The 19190-nt window shown below is 39.8% G+C and overlaps 2 protein-coding genes across 4 annotated transcripts in view; one reads left to right on the top strand and one right to left on the bottom strand.

Annotated features, from left to right (window-relative positions):
• Positions 1–44: 44 nt before the first annotated feature.
• The window catches only part of LOC105455114 (putative fatty acyl-CoA reductase CG5065), a 47677-nt gene continuing 28531 nt past the window's right edge, over positions 45–19190 (top strand). The window contains exons 1-2 of one of the 3 annotated variants that reach the window (XM_011698171.1): positions 45–164; positions 1473–1613. In XM_011698171.1, coding sequence (XP_011696473.1) covers positions 1546–1613 — 68 coding nt within the window. In that variant the 5' untranslated portion in view covers positions 45–164; positions 1473–1545. The other 2 variants (XM_011698172.1, XM_011698170.1) reach the window with 2 other exon arrangements.
• Positions 1661–17666, bottom strand: LOC105455113 (calcium-dependent secretion activator). Its single transcript, XM_011698169.1, has 14 exons — positions 17226–17666; positions 16674–16841; positions 15471–15962; positions 14890–15296; positions 14318–14782; positions 13508–13867; positions 12738–12983; positions 12085–12385; positions 10708–10864; positions 10102–10553; positions 9440–9598; positions 9207–9323; positions 8839–9077; positions 1661–8379 (listed from the first exon to the last, which is right to left on the bottom strand). The coding sequence occupies exons 1-14, from the start codon at positions 17664–17666 to the stop codon at positions 8175–8177; spliced, it is 4209 nt and encodes a 1402-aa protein (XP_011696471.1). The 3' UTR covers positions 1661–8174.

Raw genomic sequence — 19190 nt, 5'->3', positions numbered from 1 at the left:
CGTGGCAGTCCGCACGAATCTCCAAGCGACGTTGATGAGGCGAGATTATCGGACGATTAGGCGATCGCGTGACAGATGCGTGCAACGCGCTCCGTCGAATCGCGTTCCGCAATTGTATCTAATAAACGTATACTTGCGAGACGCAGTCGAGATTCGAATTATAAGTGAGTTATAATTTTTATCGTACTCGCTGCGCACAGCTCGAGTTCGTTTTCCTTTCATGCGCGGCGAGTGCATGCCTCTGTGAAGCGTATCTCATTATTTTTTCCTTCAATTTTTTTCCCCTCAGTTTAATTTCAAACGCAAGATGTGCAACTTACAATTAGAGAAATATGCAATAATGCAATGAATAAATGTAGTATTTTTTTTTTCAAATTAAATAAGTATCGAAAAGGATGAAATATGTGATGTACTTTATCCTTATTTATACATTATTTTCAAATGAAAATCTATATGTTTCTCAGATGTATTAATTTTCTTTCATTTTAAAGAGACGCAATCTTTTGTTTTCGTATAAGTAACATATAAGTTACATATAAGCAACGAATAGCGAAGGAAAAGATAAAAAAACAAGGTCGGTATTCATAGTCAGTTCTTATTTTAAGATCGTCTTAATTGTAATATTTTAAGATGCTAATACAGCTCAGCTGTGATTGCATGGTTCATAAAATCTTAAGATTATGTACTTAAGACGATCTTAAATATTAAGAACCGATTATATGCGAATATTAATCTTGGTCACCTTTTGTTTTTTTTTTCGTTCTACAATGAAAATTTATATTTTTACAATATTATCTTTCTTTATATGTTATTTCTTTGAATAGAATATTGCAGAATTTTTTCTGCGTTATATAAGAGGAAACTCTGATACGTCAATTAATTTATAATAATTTTTATTTACCGATCGGGAAATGAAAAATATATGTGTGTACGGTAATGTGTATGATCGATTATCAACAAGTGTGTTTAGAATGAGTGTGTGTTGATGGTAGATGGCAGCAGCATATTAATTTGATTGGAATAATAAGCATGCGCAAATTGCGTAGTTTTCAGCACGTTCTTAACGCCGTGCATGTTATATTGCAATAAGAGGGATAATTCGAGTCGTGATCATTGAATATTGATCATTACTGGTAACGAAATTCAGAATATTTTTACTGCGACAACTTTCCAGCAGGATATTATATATGTAATCACAAAAAGTTTAACAGGTATAATATTATTAAGTCAAAACATTTATTGAAGCGATCATTTTAGACATTGTTATCATTTACATGCAAAATTTCTCAATGGAATTGTGTAATCACATTCGCGAATCACCAAATCATATATAGGAACACCGAACGTTTAAAGTTTTAATTGCCCGCGCACCTTATTTTTTGTGTGTTCCTCATTTCAAATACTTAATCCTCTGCAGAATGTCCTGGAAAAGAAAGTGTTTCTAAAGAGGATATTTAAATTTCATTTTACAGTACTCTCTGACACGGTGACCTTATATACTCGTGCTTAAGACACTGCGGCCGACGAGACACATCGGGATGTCGGATGCTGGATGACGCATGCGGAATGAGATGTCGCGAGGAAAAGCGCGAGATGAAGTTGAACGCGGGCACGTACGTACAATGAGCGCGACGAGCACGGATATATGACATGCCATATGTTTACATTTTACAACGTATACTTTATTAATTGCAATTACATGTAATGCGTTTTGCATTCTCTTGCCCCATATGCAAGTATATACTTACACAAATGCCCTACAAAAGAAAACAAAAAAAAATAGAAAAGAACATACCGACGATTTTCGCATAGCCCCTCTCTCTGCGCGGCGTAATATGTATATATATTTTTTTTTTCTTTTCATTGGTTTATATATTATATGTATATGCGTGAGTCCATAAGAAATACCTTAATCGCTACGAGACATTCATAATCTACGTTGTCATGATTCATGGTCGATGTCGCATTTAAGCACTGATCGATCGATTGTTTTTTTTTTCTTTTGTTTCTTTCTCTTTTTTTTTTCTTCTGCTTCTTCATGCGATGTGTAACACTAATCTAGATCACAGTCGTTTCCGCTTTGCAGTCGAGTAAAGAGATGCGATTGATGCTCCGACATGAGTGAGGGTGAATGAGAGAAAGGGAGAAAGAGAGAAAGAGAGAGAATGTGTGAGCGAGAAAGAGAGAATGAGATACCGGCGGTGATTATCACTCATTCATTCATTATTTCCGATTACGCAAGCGATCTCTTCCCGTTTTGTCTTCTTCCTTTCGTCTTTTTCTTCGCGGGCTCGGAAACTGGCAAGAGATGATGACACGAAAATTTGAAGTCGCTTTTTTACAATGAAAATCGTGCTCCTTTCAATTTCTTTTTTTTCTCTCCCTGCGAGAAAGAATGGAATTAAAAAGGGAATTCAATCTTTGTTGGAATATCCGAAAAGAAAATATGAAAAGAGGAGACAGATTCTTTTACTGTTTCCTTCTACATATCTCTTTTCCTGCATTCCAAAATCGAGATCGAATCCGCAATTCTAATTCTGTTCTTTATTCTTACAAGATTTTCCCCTTTCGGCCGTTTTTCTCTTACAATGACGATGCCACGATGAGGATGCTGCGTGTCACATGCGTGTGTGAGTTATTTACACAGAAAATGCGCACATTCACACCACAGTTTACCCTCTGCTCTAAACTTTACTATGCGGGCGACAAACGATGAGAGCGAGTGATTTCTGTTCTCTTTTCTTTTCGTCGATGAAAAAAAAAACACATGACGCGGGATGATATTATAGACTTATAGAATATACCGATCAAATCGTGCCGAGAATTGAGAAGGAAATAAAAGAGAGTGTCGGGATATGTGTTGTCTTTTTTTTTCTGTATCTTGTTTTGTATCTTTTTTTTTGTCGGAATTTTTATTAACGAGAGAACAACAGTTTGAGTAAAAGTTAAATCGACTAGAACACTGGCTAGAGAGTAAAAAGACCATCTCTTCGGTTCAAGTAAAGTCACAGTTTCAAAACGTAGAATAGAAAGATAGAAGGAAGAAGGGAAAAAAGAGAGAAAGAAAAAGGAAAGAGATAGAGAGATAGAGAGAGAACGAGAAATAGCAAGGGAGTGAAAACTAATGACGGAAAAAGAAGAGGGTAAGACACAAAGAACGGGAAGAAAGGCAGAGAAAGAAAGGTAAAGAGACAAGTGGAGAGAGCTGGCGACAGAAGTGTTTGTATCGATCGAGATTCGATCGGTGAAGAATTATTATCATTTGACGCCGGAGCAGTAAATAACAGAGGCCAACAAAGATCGAGATAAAATCGATAGACAGACAAATAGGTATACAGACAGATAGACAGACAGACAGACAGACAGAAAAAGTGAGAGAGATCATTTTCGTAACTGTTCTAATCTAATTAATCGTAGAGTATAGGAGAATTACCAATAGTAAGAATAATCACGATAATCATAATAATTCTAACGTTGTTAGCATTGATAAGTATAGTATAATAATTTAGCTTTTTTTATCTTTTGTTAAACGTTCCAAATTCCCCACGCTTTCCATTTCTTCGTTTTCTTTCCCCTGTTCTCGCATCTGTTAAAGCTTAAAACTCTCGCACTGCGCGCCTGGTCTTTCGCCTCTTGTAAAATCTCATTACATTCGCGCGACGGCAATTATCGTGTTACGGTGTGTGGTAGTGTGATTTTGTGTGTGTGTGTGTGTGTGTATGCGTGTGTTTGTGTGTGTGTGTGTGTGTGTATCTGTGTAAGGCCGCGTTTACTTAATCAATATACATCGTCGCGACGATAAATCGTGCAATTACGCTTCGCTGATCGCTGTGACGCTAGTGGCGAAACATTCAAGCAGCTGTAGCAACGCGCTCATCAAGCCTCTGAATCATCCTTGTTTTCTCTTATATTCATCTCTTCTCCGATCAAACATAAAATCATAAAATGATGTAATATTCAGTAATGACAATCGAGATTAAATTAGTATTTTGATAAGATCAAAATTATAGTTTAGTCAAAATTAAATTAAATTTTGTTATCTGTCCAATATTATCTCGTGAATTTTTCATTAAAAATATATTAATACTGAAAGTATGTTTTTAATTTGGATTTATGTCTGAAAAAAATCGATAATTGGTTGAATTTCGGCTTAATACGACAAGGAGAAATTCCGAAGCGTGATAAAGGCATTTTTGTCAGGCACCATTGTTGCATTCCGCGCGTCTCGATTTTGAAAGAACATTAATCAAACTGAAAATCGAGCGCAAAAACGTATTTTTGATCCAACCCCGTGCGTGTTTTCCTCGGGAAGGGAAACCACCGAAAAACACGGAACAATATACCGAGATTAAAAGAATCCCTATATGTAACAATTATCTCATCCTTTTAGTTAGCGAACTAACATGCACTTATCAAATTCTGACGAGAGAGAGAGAAAGAGAGAAAGAAAGAAAGAGAGAGAGAGAGAAAGAGAGAGAAAGAGATAAAGAGACAAAGAAAGGATAGAAAGATTGAGAGAGAATAAGGGTTCTCGCTTTTCGTCGCCCTAATCTATAAACGTGCGATGCATCGAAAAATATTCTCATCAAGTTTGAAAGTCGACGATGAAAAGCATAACATCGTCCCTAGGAATTTGCGTTCGGCGCGCGCGCACCGAAACGGGCTGTTGTGCCGTATGCGAATTATTTTCTTTGAATGCGGTCTCTCGCTTTTTGCAATGTGAGCGCGCGTGACAGAGAACAGATCCCTCAATCCGTCAGATTTCCGCGCTCTCGCGCGAGCTCTCTCTCGCTACTTTTTTTTTTCGTGTCACATAAAAAATTTACCCTTTCCCGTTTCGCCACCGCTAAGGTATGTACAAACGAATGGTAAATCCCTCGCCTCGCGTTCGCGCGACTGCCAACTGTTTTATAGTTGTGTTTCTCTTCTCTTTCCCTTGTACGTTAAAATTTTTACTGCCTTACTCGTCGAAGTAGGGTGAAAAATGTGTCCGTCGCTAATCAGGCAGTGAAAAATCGATTAAACAAACAATTTGGCATAATCTACATATATTTGTCTTAAATGTAATTCCATATATATTTGTTTTTCTTTTTAGTGAATCATACAAATTGCTCGAATCTAATCTGTGAAGAAAAAATTTGCACGTTTTATATCATTTTCCATAAGTTTCGATTGTTAATTAACTTTATATCTTTATTAAATCGATTATATTTCTCATTTTCTCTTCGCTTCTTACACACACAATTCGTCGCTCTAAAATTATTTTACGTAAAATAGCGGCATGCATCTTAGGACTTTGAGGTAGACAGAGAAAGCTCGAAGGGAGCTCGATATGAATACGATTTTTATTAGGATTTGTCTCGCGCGTTATAATTTGAAAAGCAGAAATTGCACAAAACGAACTTCACGTGTGGACGAGATGCTGCAACGCAAGATAGAGCAAGGATTTTTTTTTTTTTCTTCACGGGGACGTACATTTTTCATCCTGCTTCGTTGTTATACTTTCGCGTTTGATGCACTTTCAAGAGTTTATATCAAGCTGAATAAAAATATCCATTGATATACGAACGTTATATCGTGAAGGTTTTGAAAATATATATGCGCCCCCCGTAATTGAGAGGCAAGGCTTTCTTGCAATGTAAACCTACATAACACTTGTTTCTTTTTTTTCTTTCACAGGACGTTAGTAGTATCGACGTGTGTCATTGACGACGATAACGAGAGAAAAAAATAAAGCTAAAAAAGATATATATTCCTTCCGTCGCGATTAAGAGCAAAATCGAAAACATCTCAATGCCGCGGATAGCTTCGTTTCTCGATCTTCTAGATATCACTCGTTAACAGCGACTCTCGACGGTAAAAATCATCTGCGGTAAACACGATTGAGAATTGCTCCCCAAATCTGTGACCGTTTCAAAAGGTTTCACGTGTATCGAGAGCTACTTTTGAAAATGAAAAAAATCGTCGAGTGAATGCACAATGTGCATTTAGTGCATACTGACGAATTTTTTATACTCTGCAGGATATTAATACTTCTCATATTCGATTCTTATATAAAAAGAACTCTTCCCTCATCGTCGAGTGACGTTAAACTAAAGAATTTTATTAACGCCACTCGTTAATAAACGAAGAATCCTCCGATTTATCTTTCCGAGAGCGACTCTCGCTAGAAAAGTTTCTCATTTGCTCGCGTCCTTCTTCACTTTCTGCTCGCAAACAAAGAATCGCGAGTCACGTTACAGATTGCGGAGCACATACGCTAGTACATATATCGATATTGCGTACAGTTTATATAATGTAATTTAATTATAAAATAACTGTAAATCAGCATAAATGTAACACAGATAAAAAATAACGTGCTATTACGTTCACTGCTTCTGATGGTTATTGGCGACCATTCGATCGCGGTTAATTAGCATACTTAAACTTATCTCTCTGCGCGCGTGTTATTTAATAATATAGTACCATCGGAAAGAAACCGCGTAAGATAGCGATATTTAATATTAAACACTGAGATATTATTTATTGCCGTTTGGGAAACTGTTATCGTTTATTCATGCAAAATTATGCGTTAAACCCACTTATCGCTGGATCACAATCTCGAACATTACGCATATATTACGATGTATACGAGTAACATCAACTATATCAATCCTTGTACAAAGAGTGCCTCGGACCACAAATAATATTCAAGACACAGATGACTACAAACGCGTTTTGAAACAGATATTTATATCGATTAATTAAGTTTCAAATATAAATAACAGAATCTCATTTTATAATTAATTTTAACTCAACTTCGATGTTTCAGAAATTGAGTTCGCAATTGCAATGAGATTTTCAATAGAAGAAATTACTAATTGAAAATTCTTGCAAAATAAATTTTCGATTCTACATTCATCGATAAGAGAAATATTTTTCGATGGGTCTCTCTCCCATCTCGCGTAACATTTTAGTTTGTGTTGTAAAACAACGTTTTTTCCTATCCTCCGTTTCGCGACAAATTCTCGCGACGATACGAGAGATCTTTCGTTTCGAGTATCGGGCGAATGGTCGTCCAGCAGATAACAGCGATCGTATCTAATAGTTGGAAAAGCATTGCCTCGTTGGTCGCAAAATTAAATTCGATAAGCAGCTTCGTCAGTCGCGGTTATCCTCCTCCCGCCCCGCTTTTCCTCCCCTTTACTGTTCCGGGACTCCCCGCGTTTTCCCACTATCGCGATCCCACTGTCACGTCCCAGGTAACGTTGCAATCGACCCGAGAATCTTTTCCAGCTTATAATATGCGAAATACGTGCCCGTGCTCTTTATATCCTCCGAGACGTACACACAACTAAATCCGCAAAAAACAACTCGCGGGTACATAGACTAGATAGGAAAAATCTGCATTCTGTGCTCTGACACAATTCAGCTAATATATTATATATATATATTAACGACGTTAGCCTGTGTGTCGCATGCAGACCACGATAGAATGTATGAATACCTCATAATTACACGTTGCATATGCATGTACGTTTATATACATATACCTTTGTAATATGATTAAATATCTACGCGATTAGATTTTACTATCTCTCTGGTCTATATCGCACGTGTACTCAGCGCAATCAGCCTTCCCGAATATATAATTACTTCGGCTATGTTTCCGACTATTACCTGAGATTAAACATAAATCGGTAATCAATTAATTAAAACGAGCCCACGACGAGTTCACGTAATTCTCGCGGACGCGCGTGTTTGTAGTTACGTCTAATATGCATTATTACCTCAAATCCGAAAGCTATATATGACTAAGTAAACGTAAATGTATCAACAATTAGTTCCTCGATCTCGTGATTAATCAATAAGTTAATTTTGTTAGCTCCGCGCGATTGAACGTCGCGGCGAACGGATGAGCCTCCCTCTTTCTTCGAAGAGGGAGATCCGCGTGATAAAACCGAAACGATCTGCTTAGACGATAAAAGCCAAACTGACCCGATCGATTGCATCGTTTTCAATCGTACCATTCGTTTTTATATGGACAAAATTCTAGATCATCGTACTGCCTATATAGGGTACTGTCTACGCCTTTAGAAGTCTTCCCGTTCGCATCCCCTTATTTAGACGAAGGAACGTACTAGTCGAATGTAAGGTTTTACTGGCAGAGCAGGTTTTACTGCTAGAAACAATAACTAGAACCAATTGCTGGCTGAGCCGAATTTCGTAGAAAGACCGCCGATGCCCTTGCCGAACATGCTACCGACTTTTCCAACTACGTTCGAGGTGACGTTGCTCAGATTGGCCACGTAATTCGCGTCCTCCGTTATCGTCTCAACGATCGTCACTTTTGTCTTAGGTCTCTCCACCTCGTCGTCATTGCCATTCTCTGAAAGCCCTCTGCAACGTAAAGAGAGCATCGATTAACTTTTCTCGCTATAAACGAAATATAAATTGAATACAGAATTGTAAAGTCTTATTTTTATACGTAAAATTTACGTTGTAGAAAGCTAGATGAAAATTTTATACAGCCTTGGCCACGCGAATATCAGGCTCCTTATTATTATTTTAACTTCTAAGCTCGTTTTAACTTGAAATTTTTTGGCATTTGCTGTGAATTATTCTTTATACTTCAAAAATCCTGTGTAAACTTATGTATAATGCCGGTAATTAACAGAAAACAATGCAAGTAAAAAAATTACAGATAAATAATAAAAGTATAGATGCCTATTATTTTTGGCCAAGGCTGTAGCTAGAGAAAGAAATTATTTTCACGAAATATATATATTTTGAAATATTCTTCAATTTACGCACAACTTCCGTTGTATATTTAATGTTAGAAATTGGAAAAGATCTTACTCTACGTTCTGAGCGCTCATGGTTAAGGCACAAGTTGCTTCTTCCGTCTTCATCCTCTTGTCTATAGTCTGATATGTCTTCGTGTTGAGTTTCTCCTCCATGACACCCTGAAGCTCAAAGTCCGAGTAGATCTTCTTCACGATGTGAGCCAGACAGGTACATTGATACAAATTCAGGCTGTGATCAAGTCTCTCGGACAACCAGTTACATAGCATTTGTATCTGCGCCGTGTACCATTGCTGCAAACGTAAATCAAACGTCAATCTCGACGAAATCTTCTCCGATAATGCAGGAACGTGTTAAAGCTGCTCTGATTTCCCTCTAGATATACAATTACAGATTTTTTCGCGTGTTATTTAGACTCTTACCTCGAAGAAAGTCAAAATCCACAATTCATCGAGGACTTTGCTGCGAATCTGATCTATACAGTTTCTCATAAAGTTTACATAGGCTTGTCCCATTTCTTTCCCGCTTCCTGATACCTTCTGCAAAAACAAATCGTAACACGTCGATTAAAAGTATTCCGTTAATTTTTCTACGTATGTATTGTCGCTCTCTTGTCGATTTTTCACTAAATTTTATTAATGATCGAAGCGAATACCGTAAGACTGAGAAGGGAGCCAATAATGGAACCCTCGTCGTAACGAGACAGCTTAGAGAGCGTCGTTTCCAACACTGTTACGAGCTTGTTAATCATTCCTTGATTCATTCCCGCTGACGTCTTTTCAATCATGTCGTCGATCTTAGCGTGATATTGATGCTAGAAACACGAATATTAATAGCAACGCAAAATGCACCTGCTGAGCGCGTTGCGATTTTATGTGGAAAAATTATTTTATCATTTTTTTAGTAACACCAATAATATTCTTTAGATCCTTTTGCAACGCGCTCTCATTCGTACTCTCAACACTTTTTGTGTATTTTTTACGTTAGAATTATATCTTAAAAATAAAATAATACTACATATATTCATATCACCGTTGATAATCATAATCATAACGTAGCATATGCATATCAGAATTGTGAAGCTCGTAATGCACTTGAAGCAACTATAAATACATAGTTGACACAAAAAATTACTGTAATTAAATTTTGATCATTGTAATTATCTCTTTCTTCTCTCAGTATAAACTCAATTAAATTAATATAACTTTTATGAAGATTTTACTACGTTTACATTGAAATTATTATTTTGCGAGTGAAAATGCTACATCGTGTTCTTCGACGCGATTTTCCGGAGAATCAGCCACCGAATGAACTTACCACATCGACACCATCGACAGTACAAAGCTTAAAACTCTGATTCTTGGCGTCCAAAATGACGTTCACCATTGCGCACATTTCCGACGGTATGATATAATCTGTGGAGATGAAGGTCACGCCTTTCTTAAGCCACTGTTGGAAGGCCGCGTCGGTTCTCTGAATGCACGACTCCACCATGTCGCATGCCATCAGTTTTAATCTCTGCTCGAGGTGCTGCCGGAACTCCTGATCGGGCCAGTGGAGTCCACCGATGAACGACTGCAACGCGTCCAGCTTCCAGAAGAGATCCTCCGATGTGGCGCAGCCGTTCCCCTTGATCTCCCATCGTTCCTTCTCGAAGCCCTTATGGATCGACTGTGCGATCGACGTTTCCATAAGGTCGACGTAACGCACCACCAACGGCGCGAATGTGTCGCGTAGATGCTGATGGAACCGCCCGTTCTTCAAATTGTCTACGTGCAAATTAAATGTCGCGACCATGTCTATAGAACCCTTAGATCTAATATCAAAGCGCGCATCTTTCCGATACTTAAGGTAAAAAAAAGATTAGTCCAAAGTTAAATTGTATTGCAAAGTCGTAATATTGTATAAGGATTAAGCACTCACCGTCGGTCTTGAGATAATCATTCATTATCTGGAACAGCGGGAAGCTGTCCCACGTGTCTGGCGGTTGCTCCGCGAGCACTTTATCCATATCAACGGCAAATAGCGACCAGAAGATCTCGGCGTGCTCCACCATAAGGTCGCTAAACCAGGCGAACGCCTGCGGTACAGTGTAGTAGGAGCGGATCGTGAAAATATTGGACATCACACATATACGGTGGGCATGTTCCCTCTAGCTCGGGATGATGGGGACGTCACCCTGAGCACGGGGCCCTCGAGTACCCAGAAGACACTACTTCTACTTTCATAATGTGCGTGACAAACGGTCGTAAAACGGTCGTTTGATGCTAAGCGGTAAGCGTTTGCTGCATCTAAGATAATCACAACGTGTGATTATCGATTCGAGCGAAACGTCGTGAGTGATATCGCAATCGAATGTCGACGAGGCGTCTCTCTCGGTTGCGGAAGACGTCTCCGAGTGGGAGGTGAAAGTGAAACTAAATTTAAACTAAACGCAGCGGCGTGTGGAGTGGCTGGGATAGACGCAGCAATGAATTATTCAGTTTCCTTGCTAAATAAAAGTATTATTTTTGACGCGCATATAATTTCTGATAATGGAAAAAGAATATTGATCGATGAAATTACACGGTTGATTACCGTGCTTCAACTTAGTTTACATGCAGAAAAAGAAGATATTTTCATACGCGTAAGAATACGTGCAAGAATATTATATAATCTCCTTAGAAAAAGATTATATAATTTTTTTTAATCAGTTAAAGATTAAAAATCTTCTATATAAAAATTATAATATTCTTACTTATGTATGAGAACATTTATCTTCATTTAAGATTAATTTTCTTCTGCGAATATAATTAAGAAATTATATTTGAGCTTTCTCGAAAGAATATACGACAGTTACTTTATATACGCTCATGAAAAATACACAGATCGAATCATCATTTGATCTTTGATGCATCCATCCTGTTTATTGTTCTATAACGTGTTTCATGATGTATATACATGGATGTGTATGTAAATTGGAAAACAATACAACGTAAAAAGAAGTAAAGTGTTGCTCTTGTCTCTCCGTAAGAGAGTGAACGTCTCTCAGTTTCAATGGGATACCTCACGACGCCCGCAATTCAACGATTATTCTACGTGAAAAGCGACTTTCGCGATGGTAATAGAAGCTCTCTATGCGATTGTCTACGCGAGCCAATTGTCTAATTGCGCGACGAGAGAGGAAATGAGCGGCGGACGCGCGTTTTGTCTTCTGAGGAGGTGGCGGACCCTTACCACAGTCCGTATTTCAAGGCATGCTGACCCTCTCTCTCGAGAGCCCCGAGAATCGACACTCAGTTCTAAAAACCCAACTAATACCTCCGAATAATGCTCCTCGTTTTGCTGGAGCAGGTCGACGCACAGCTCGGCGAGGTGTATGAGATCCTCCAGCTTCTTGCTGGAAGGCACGCACACCTCGCCGCTCAAATCGTCCTCGATTTTCGCTTCAGCAGATAATTTTGTGTAATTCACTAGCGCCGCCGTTTCCAAGCAGTTCTTTATCAGAGCCTTCACTTCCTCCTGTGGCACGGGCGTCACGCTGTCCTTCATGAGAACGCGTTCCAAAAGAGATAAAGTCGCTTTCAACGCGCCTTCCGGACGCCCGAATGGAAAACTGTACCTGTTGCGAGAAGGGATACAGTCGGTGACGTTTAATCGGACGAAGCACTCTTTGGGCAATTATTTTTGGAAGAATATTGATTAATCTAATTTTAAAAGAATTTCTGTTGCAATAACTATTATAGTATGCATACAAATTAATTTCTTTTTAAGTGTATATTATTATAAAAATAATTCAAATAAGAATCGCAAAAGAAATAGATAATTTTGATAAAAAAGTGAATTTTGTTGAGAACAAAAAATTTTGCGATAGAGATCATAAAAAAATAATTTGCAGAATTGAAATAATTGTTTGTAATAACTATATTTTTTTACATTACTTCTACAGTTCAACGAGGATTAGAATTGCTTACCTAAAGTTGGTGATTTGGCTCTCGAGAATTTGTCTGAGCCGTTCCTTAATATCTTGAAATTTATCTTTCTCCTCGTGGGTAATCGAGCCTACGCCATCGGCGGATGTTGTGTTACCGTAAACATGAGTGGCACAGAAGGCGAAACTAAAGTGTATCAATGTCGGATCTATCATAATCCCACGATCGATTCTGTCCAACAGATCGTGAAGATAGCAGAGATGCCGAAAGCATCCGCGCACGCCGTATCTATCGTCAGAAAACAGACTTGATTCGACATCGTAAACAAAGATAAAAGAACAAAATAATCGCACTAATACTTTCCATCCCGCTAAACACAAAGTAGCAGTAACATCGATATAACTTGTCACTCAATATAAATATATAATATAGAGAAGATCGCACACGGGGTGCTGGTTGACTCAAGAGCCGAGTTGACATTGCATTTATATATTTATGTCAAAAGAAACAATAGAAGAGTTACCACTTAAATCTAAGTGACGTATTTTTAGTTAAAAAAAATTATAAAATTAAGTAACGTAATGTTACTGTTACTTTAGTTAACTCTCTGTTTAGTGAAAACTTTATAATATTTTTATTGTCTTGTAAACCATTATATATTTATGTGATTTATGAGATACATATATATATATACACTTACACACATACTTGATTAAAACAGACAATAAAACAAGAGCAAAACATATTATGAAATATTTTGCGAAAGAAAACATTAACTGGATTTTTTCAAAGTGGAGAACAAACTTCATTACCTGGCACAGTATTCATCCAGCACGAAAACTTGACCAGGCGAGAACCAGCCAAGCGAGCAGTAAGGATCGTTTAGTCTGTAGTCGAGGATCAAGTTCTGCAAGGACTTGAATAAACCGTGATGGTCGAACTTGCACGGATCCGCGCTGATGTAGTCCTCCATGCCGTGCTTCTTCGCACGGTCGGCGTCACCTTGAATCTTACTGATGGTTGAATTCTTGTCTGACACAGAGATCGGCGGGGTGGGCTTGTGCGACTGACCGGTCGCTCGATACATTGCCATCACCCACAAGTGACACTCATTCTCATCGTCCGAGGCATAGACTATATTGTCGCCCTCGCGTACAGCGTTGAAAAAATACCTGTCGAATACATGCGACATGTGACTGCGAATTGTGTGAATTGGAACGGCACGATCTTCGCTCGTCAGCTGTGAAATATCTTGCTCGATCAGATTAGAAAATTAACGTGTAAAAATTATATAAGTCGGATTAAAAGCTAATTGCTTCCAAAGTATTGGATACTAATTAATTTTTATTACGTAAAATTAACTTAAAAATAACTTAAAATTAACTCAAAAATCTATTTTTTTTAAGCTTTTGAATTATGTAAAACGTCTAATAGCGTGTTTTTTTTTTGCAATACTAAAACAAATTTAATTAAATTTCTACTACTAAAAACAAAAATCGATCATTAGTGTTTGTCAATAACTTATTGCAATCTTAATATTAGGAATCTGTGCGACTACGAGCATGCTGCTGCAGCGGGGGATTAGGTATTTCTCGCTCTTTCTGCGAGGGAGGAAAATTTACCTTCCTCCCTCCAAATCCATTCCGACCATGAGATTAGCAGAAACGGCCTCGATATAGTCCACTGTAAAGCCATCGAGCTGCATCATTTCCGACGGCTCGCTTTTCTTTTCTTTATACGAGCACATCGCAAATGTGTACTGCGAGACTTGGACCAACACAAAGTACCGCTTCTTCCACTTTTTCCACACGGACTTGCCCATCGCGTAGAGATAGCCGCAGTGCTTCATGTTGAGCGGCTTGTCCATGCGGCAGGCGATCTTCATTCGTAGATCCTGATCGGCGCAGTTCTTTGGTACGCTCATGCGATGCCACTCGGGCACTTTGCACGACAGCGGGGTGGGCCGCAGGATCACCTTGCCCAGCTCCTTGTCGTCGAGCGCGAGCATCGTCTGATTCTCGGTGTAGAGTCTGACCTTGACCACCGGCAGCGGGTACATTGTCGTGAAGTCACCCTGAGTGTCCCACCTATAAATAGGACCCGTGGACGAGAATGATGCGGTCGGTCCTGACCTCCCAACGATATATCGCGATCGGGGGGGTCTCCCGATCGTCGATTCTCTCTCTTTACTCACATAGGCTTGGAGGCCTCGGCCTGATCGGTTTGCAGCTTCTCACCACCCTCCACCTCCATGGTGCAATAAACTATTCTATCGGGTGCTAGGCTTTTGAGGCCCTTGACCTCCATTACGACAACTTCCAGTTGGAAGGTCAGGGCGACGTCCATTTTCGTCAGTTGGGGATCGGAATCAGCGGAGTCGCCCTCCAGTTTAGCGAGGGAACCCTGACAGCGGGAGCGGGAGCGCTCACCACGATGGTTGTAGCGCTTCAGCTTCTGCAGCCCGTATTTGCTATCTATCGAACCCTTGGAGACCGGTAACGACTCCAAATTAGTCATTAGCAGGTTGATAGACGACTTGAGCTCCTCGATGTAGAGCGACTCCATCTCTTTCAGAAGGAACCTGGGCATGAGCTTGCGGTTCTAGGGATATAAAGAAGGAACGGTCGGCGTTTCAGGAACGAGCAGAAGCGATTCGGTGGAATATCAGCGACAGAAACAGATATAGAACGAACGTATCCATGTCCAAAAATGAAACAGCATTAAAGTAGAATAAAAGCCGAAATGAAAAGAAGAAAAAGCGATCCGTCACGGTACCTTCTCCATCTCGTTGACCTTCTGTACGCGACCGTCCAGCTCCCTCCTGATGGCGGCAGCCTGTTCGTCGGCTGAGTCCAACAGGAGGGCGTTGAACAGAAGCTGGTGCTCAAATTTCTTGATGCCGAGGATTTGCTGAAACATGTCGTACAGCTGCTCCTTCGACAGTATCAGCTCCGAGTTTAAAGACTGCTGTTGCATCCTGGAAGGCCGTTTGGTGTCCTCGTCACCAGTGCCTTTCAAAATGCAATCAAATTTGGCCAACCAGGACGTAAGCACAGTCTCTTTGCTCAGTCCGTCGATTTCCGGGAGGCTCCGAACACGCTTCTCAATGTTCTTCTTGAATACCTCGCGGAAGTCGAGCTGGGAGCATGCACCGCTCTGCACCATTTGTACCACTCGGTCTGATTTCAGGAACACATCGTAGTAATTCTGTATGGCATTATGGAATGCCTCGTCGGCCATGATCTGCGTTTCGCCCTTCAAAAAGCTCTGCAATTCATACGAGTATGTTATAAATTCTTTCTTTCATGTTGTAACATTTCTCTCGCCAAACTATATAGAATTCTAAGTTTCATGTATTATTTCTCTTGTCGATGTTTAGGACAATTTGCTTAACAGGACTACATATCAAACATTTTTTTAAATAATTTTAAATAATTTCTTTACGTTAAGTGGTACAAACATAGATTATATTCTTGTATATAAAAAATCTTATATATCGCGTAAATTTAATTCCCATAACAAGGAAAAGGCAGGAAGAAACAATATAAATCTCACGCAGCTATATACAAGACGTGAAATACGATTGCGTTGGTATAGCGCGGGGACACAGTCTATATTTATAGCGGCCAATAATTTAATGCGATCGTACAGCTTCGATATATCTAAGAGCGACGAAGGTGAAGGTTACAGGTTAAACTATAAGACTCTGCATAAGGCTTCGAGAAACGGCTATTCACTACAAAAGGTTTCTCTTATTTCGTAAAATTATAAATATCTGTCACGGGCATTTAAGCAATATTTTTGTTCGAGTGAAACATAAGTAGACGATCGATAAAGATAATAGAAATAATCGTATCATACAAATTCGATAAAATTCTCAGTAAATTCTAAGCAATGTTATTCAGCATTTCCTATTTTCATATTTAATAAAAATTTATTTAACGTCTTTTTTAATACGTAGGAAATCTATCGGCTTACCTGAAAACGAGAACAAATTGTCTCCAATTGTTGCTTCGTTACTTTCATCTGCCTTCGCGTCATGTCCATCGGTTGTTTGGCGTTAAATGGATAAGCGATACATCTAGATATGAAGACGTAAAGCTGGATCCGAGTTTTCCTTTGCTCTTCCTCTCTCTCATGCTTGTCCTGAGGAAGACAAGAAGACTCGACTATCGGCGAAGTGAAATAGCGCGTATTGTTGGAAAAATTGTCATCCGATTTCTTTCCGCGAAAGAAATTGGATAAAGTAAAATGTTTCTCACAATCGCTTCAATCGTCCGCAGTTTAAAAATCTTATTATGTCTATAATAAGATTTCTAATGTTCATTCTCTACGGAAAGAAATTCTCCGAGAAATTTTACCCCCAGTAGAAACACAGAAGTCATAATGATATCATTATGAAGTCAAATGATGTTATAAAGACGCTATCATAACTTTACGTTTTTTTAAAGATCTAAAACAAAAATACGACAAGCGAAAAACTTCCTCGGTGAAAAGCGAAAAAAAGTTTTAGTGCACTTAGTCGCGTACTTGCAACTCCGCTTCCGTCTTCTCGCTGGCCACCGAGGGAGAAGGACTGGTAGGTCGCTGAGCATAATTCGCGGCGTCCTGGGTCGCGCTCATCGACGGCGACAGGGAGTTCCTGGCGCTGCCGAGATTGGGCACGTCCAGACCGGCCCCGGCGGTCTCCTGCGATCCCGCAGCGGCGCGACTCCCGATGCCGTGGGTGCTCGCGGCGCTCGACGGGCCCACGTGGTTCGGACCGCCGGGCGAGGCGGTGAGGCCCGACGCGAGCGAGCCGACGCTACCGGAACCTGGACCGCTTCCGATACTTCCGGGATGACGGCGGGAACCGTGGGAGCTGCCGCTCCCGGCACGGCCGCCGCCGCCACCGCCGCCGCCACCGCCGCCGCCATGGTGAGTGCTCTGATCCTCCTCACTCTCCTCCTCGGATGAGCTTGGGTCTATCATCGTCTGATGAAGGTATGCTCTAAGGGAGGGTATGCACGCGGTTCTCGAACCCCTCCCCCCCTCACAAGAGGTCCAGCCGCTTCACGTGGTCACGGAGCCGTCGTGTTCTACTACTTCCGTAGCGTTGGTCACGTGCTCTTCTATAAAACTGAAACATCATGTATTTATATTATTATTTTTAATATGGTTATCTTTAAAGAAAGAAAGAGAGAGAGAGAATATCTTTATGCTATTTTTTCTTAAAATACGCAACTGAGAGAATAATCGATAATAAAAACGAATTTGCATCGCAAAGCATTGTAATGGGATATAATTAATGAAACTAATAAGTTCTTTAGTAGCTAGTCACATTAAACTACATGGCTGAGAATTAATGCATTTTATAGTAGGAAGTAAAACCGTAATTTCCTTTCTCTGACGTAAAGCCGGATTATTTCGTTAACCGTACAGCGCGAGAGTTCAATTATCTTGATTAAGTTTGGAATTTCATATTAAGTGCAGAGGGGGGGGAGGCGCACACAAGTTATAGTCACCGTTGCGATTGCTACGTCCATTGTGTCTAACGTATATACGCAGAAGTTGCGCGTCAAATTTGCCTGCGGGTTTCCTACGAAGCGAATTTCCATCTAATCTTTCGCGCAAAGGCGCGTTACTCTCGTTATACGGTAGGACTGCAGCTCGCGTAATTGCAGGCCGTTGCCGTTGTAACGCGAAAGCGAAGAAAGCCGTTTATCCTAATCCCGTTGCGCTGTCACGCATGAAACACAGCAATTTGCAATCCGCCAGCGTCACGCTTTGCGTCGCGTCGTCGCGATAACTCCAGAAGGAGGTCTCAAACGGAGGTCTTTGAGACTCGTTCTTAATTCCATTTCTCCATTAAGACGCTGCCGGACCTATTACGGACCCAAGGGTCCGTAAATAAACCCTTAGCGTACATCATGCTATCAAAACGCATTCAGAGCTAGTTGAAAGCGGCAACGAAAAGATCCGTTACGCATCAGTTTCCCAACGGAAATGGGGAATATAATTCTGATAATCCGTCGGAGAGACAACTAAATTTATCGAGTTTACAGGGTACTTTGTGCGCGCGGCTTTGGCGGCGTTCTACCTTAATTATAATTGATCGTTTGCAAAGTCTGTCGCGTTTCTCTTAAAATGCTGTCGGATTGCTTCGGGCGGGTTCAAGCGACTCTTTCACGAGAATTTATAGTGGTGAACGCAAAGACTTGTCCGAGAAAAAGAACGTTACAAATCGTTATGCGGCCGTAGAATCTAAAATGTATGTTCTAGAAATTTAAAATGCTAGAAATTTAAAGAAATACTTGAAGAATTTGTGAATACGACAGAGTCCAGAGCGAAAAATGGAATTAGTGAAATAATTACGTCGTAATTTTTATTATAATTGTTTAAAAGGCAATTATAATTAAAAGTACAGTATTCCGGAATTCTAGGAAACAAGCCTTTGGCGACATTTTAACATCACATAACGTCAACTTGTTTCCTAGAATTATAATTAAACTAAGT

This window comes from Wasmannia auropunctata, unplaced genomic scaffold (genome assembly GCF_000956235.1).
Source record: "Wasmannia auropunctata unplaced genomic scaffold, wasmannia.A_1.0 LD335921.1, whole genome shotgun sequence".
Taxonomy (NCBI): domain Eukaryota; kingdom Metazoa; phylum Arthropoda; class Insecta; order Hymenoptera; family Formicidae; genus Wasmannia; species Wasmannia auropunctata.
Note: the sequence above shows the minus strand (reverse complement) of the source record. Positions and strands in the feature narration are given on the sequence as shown.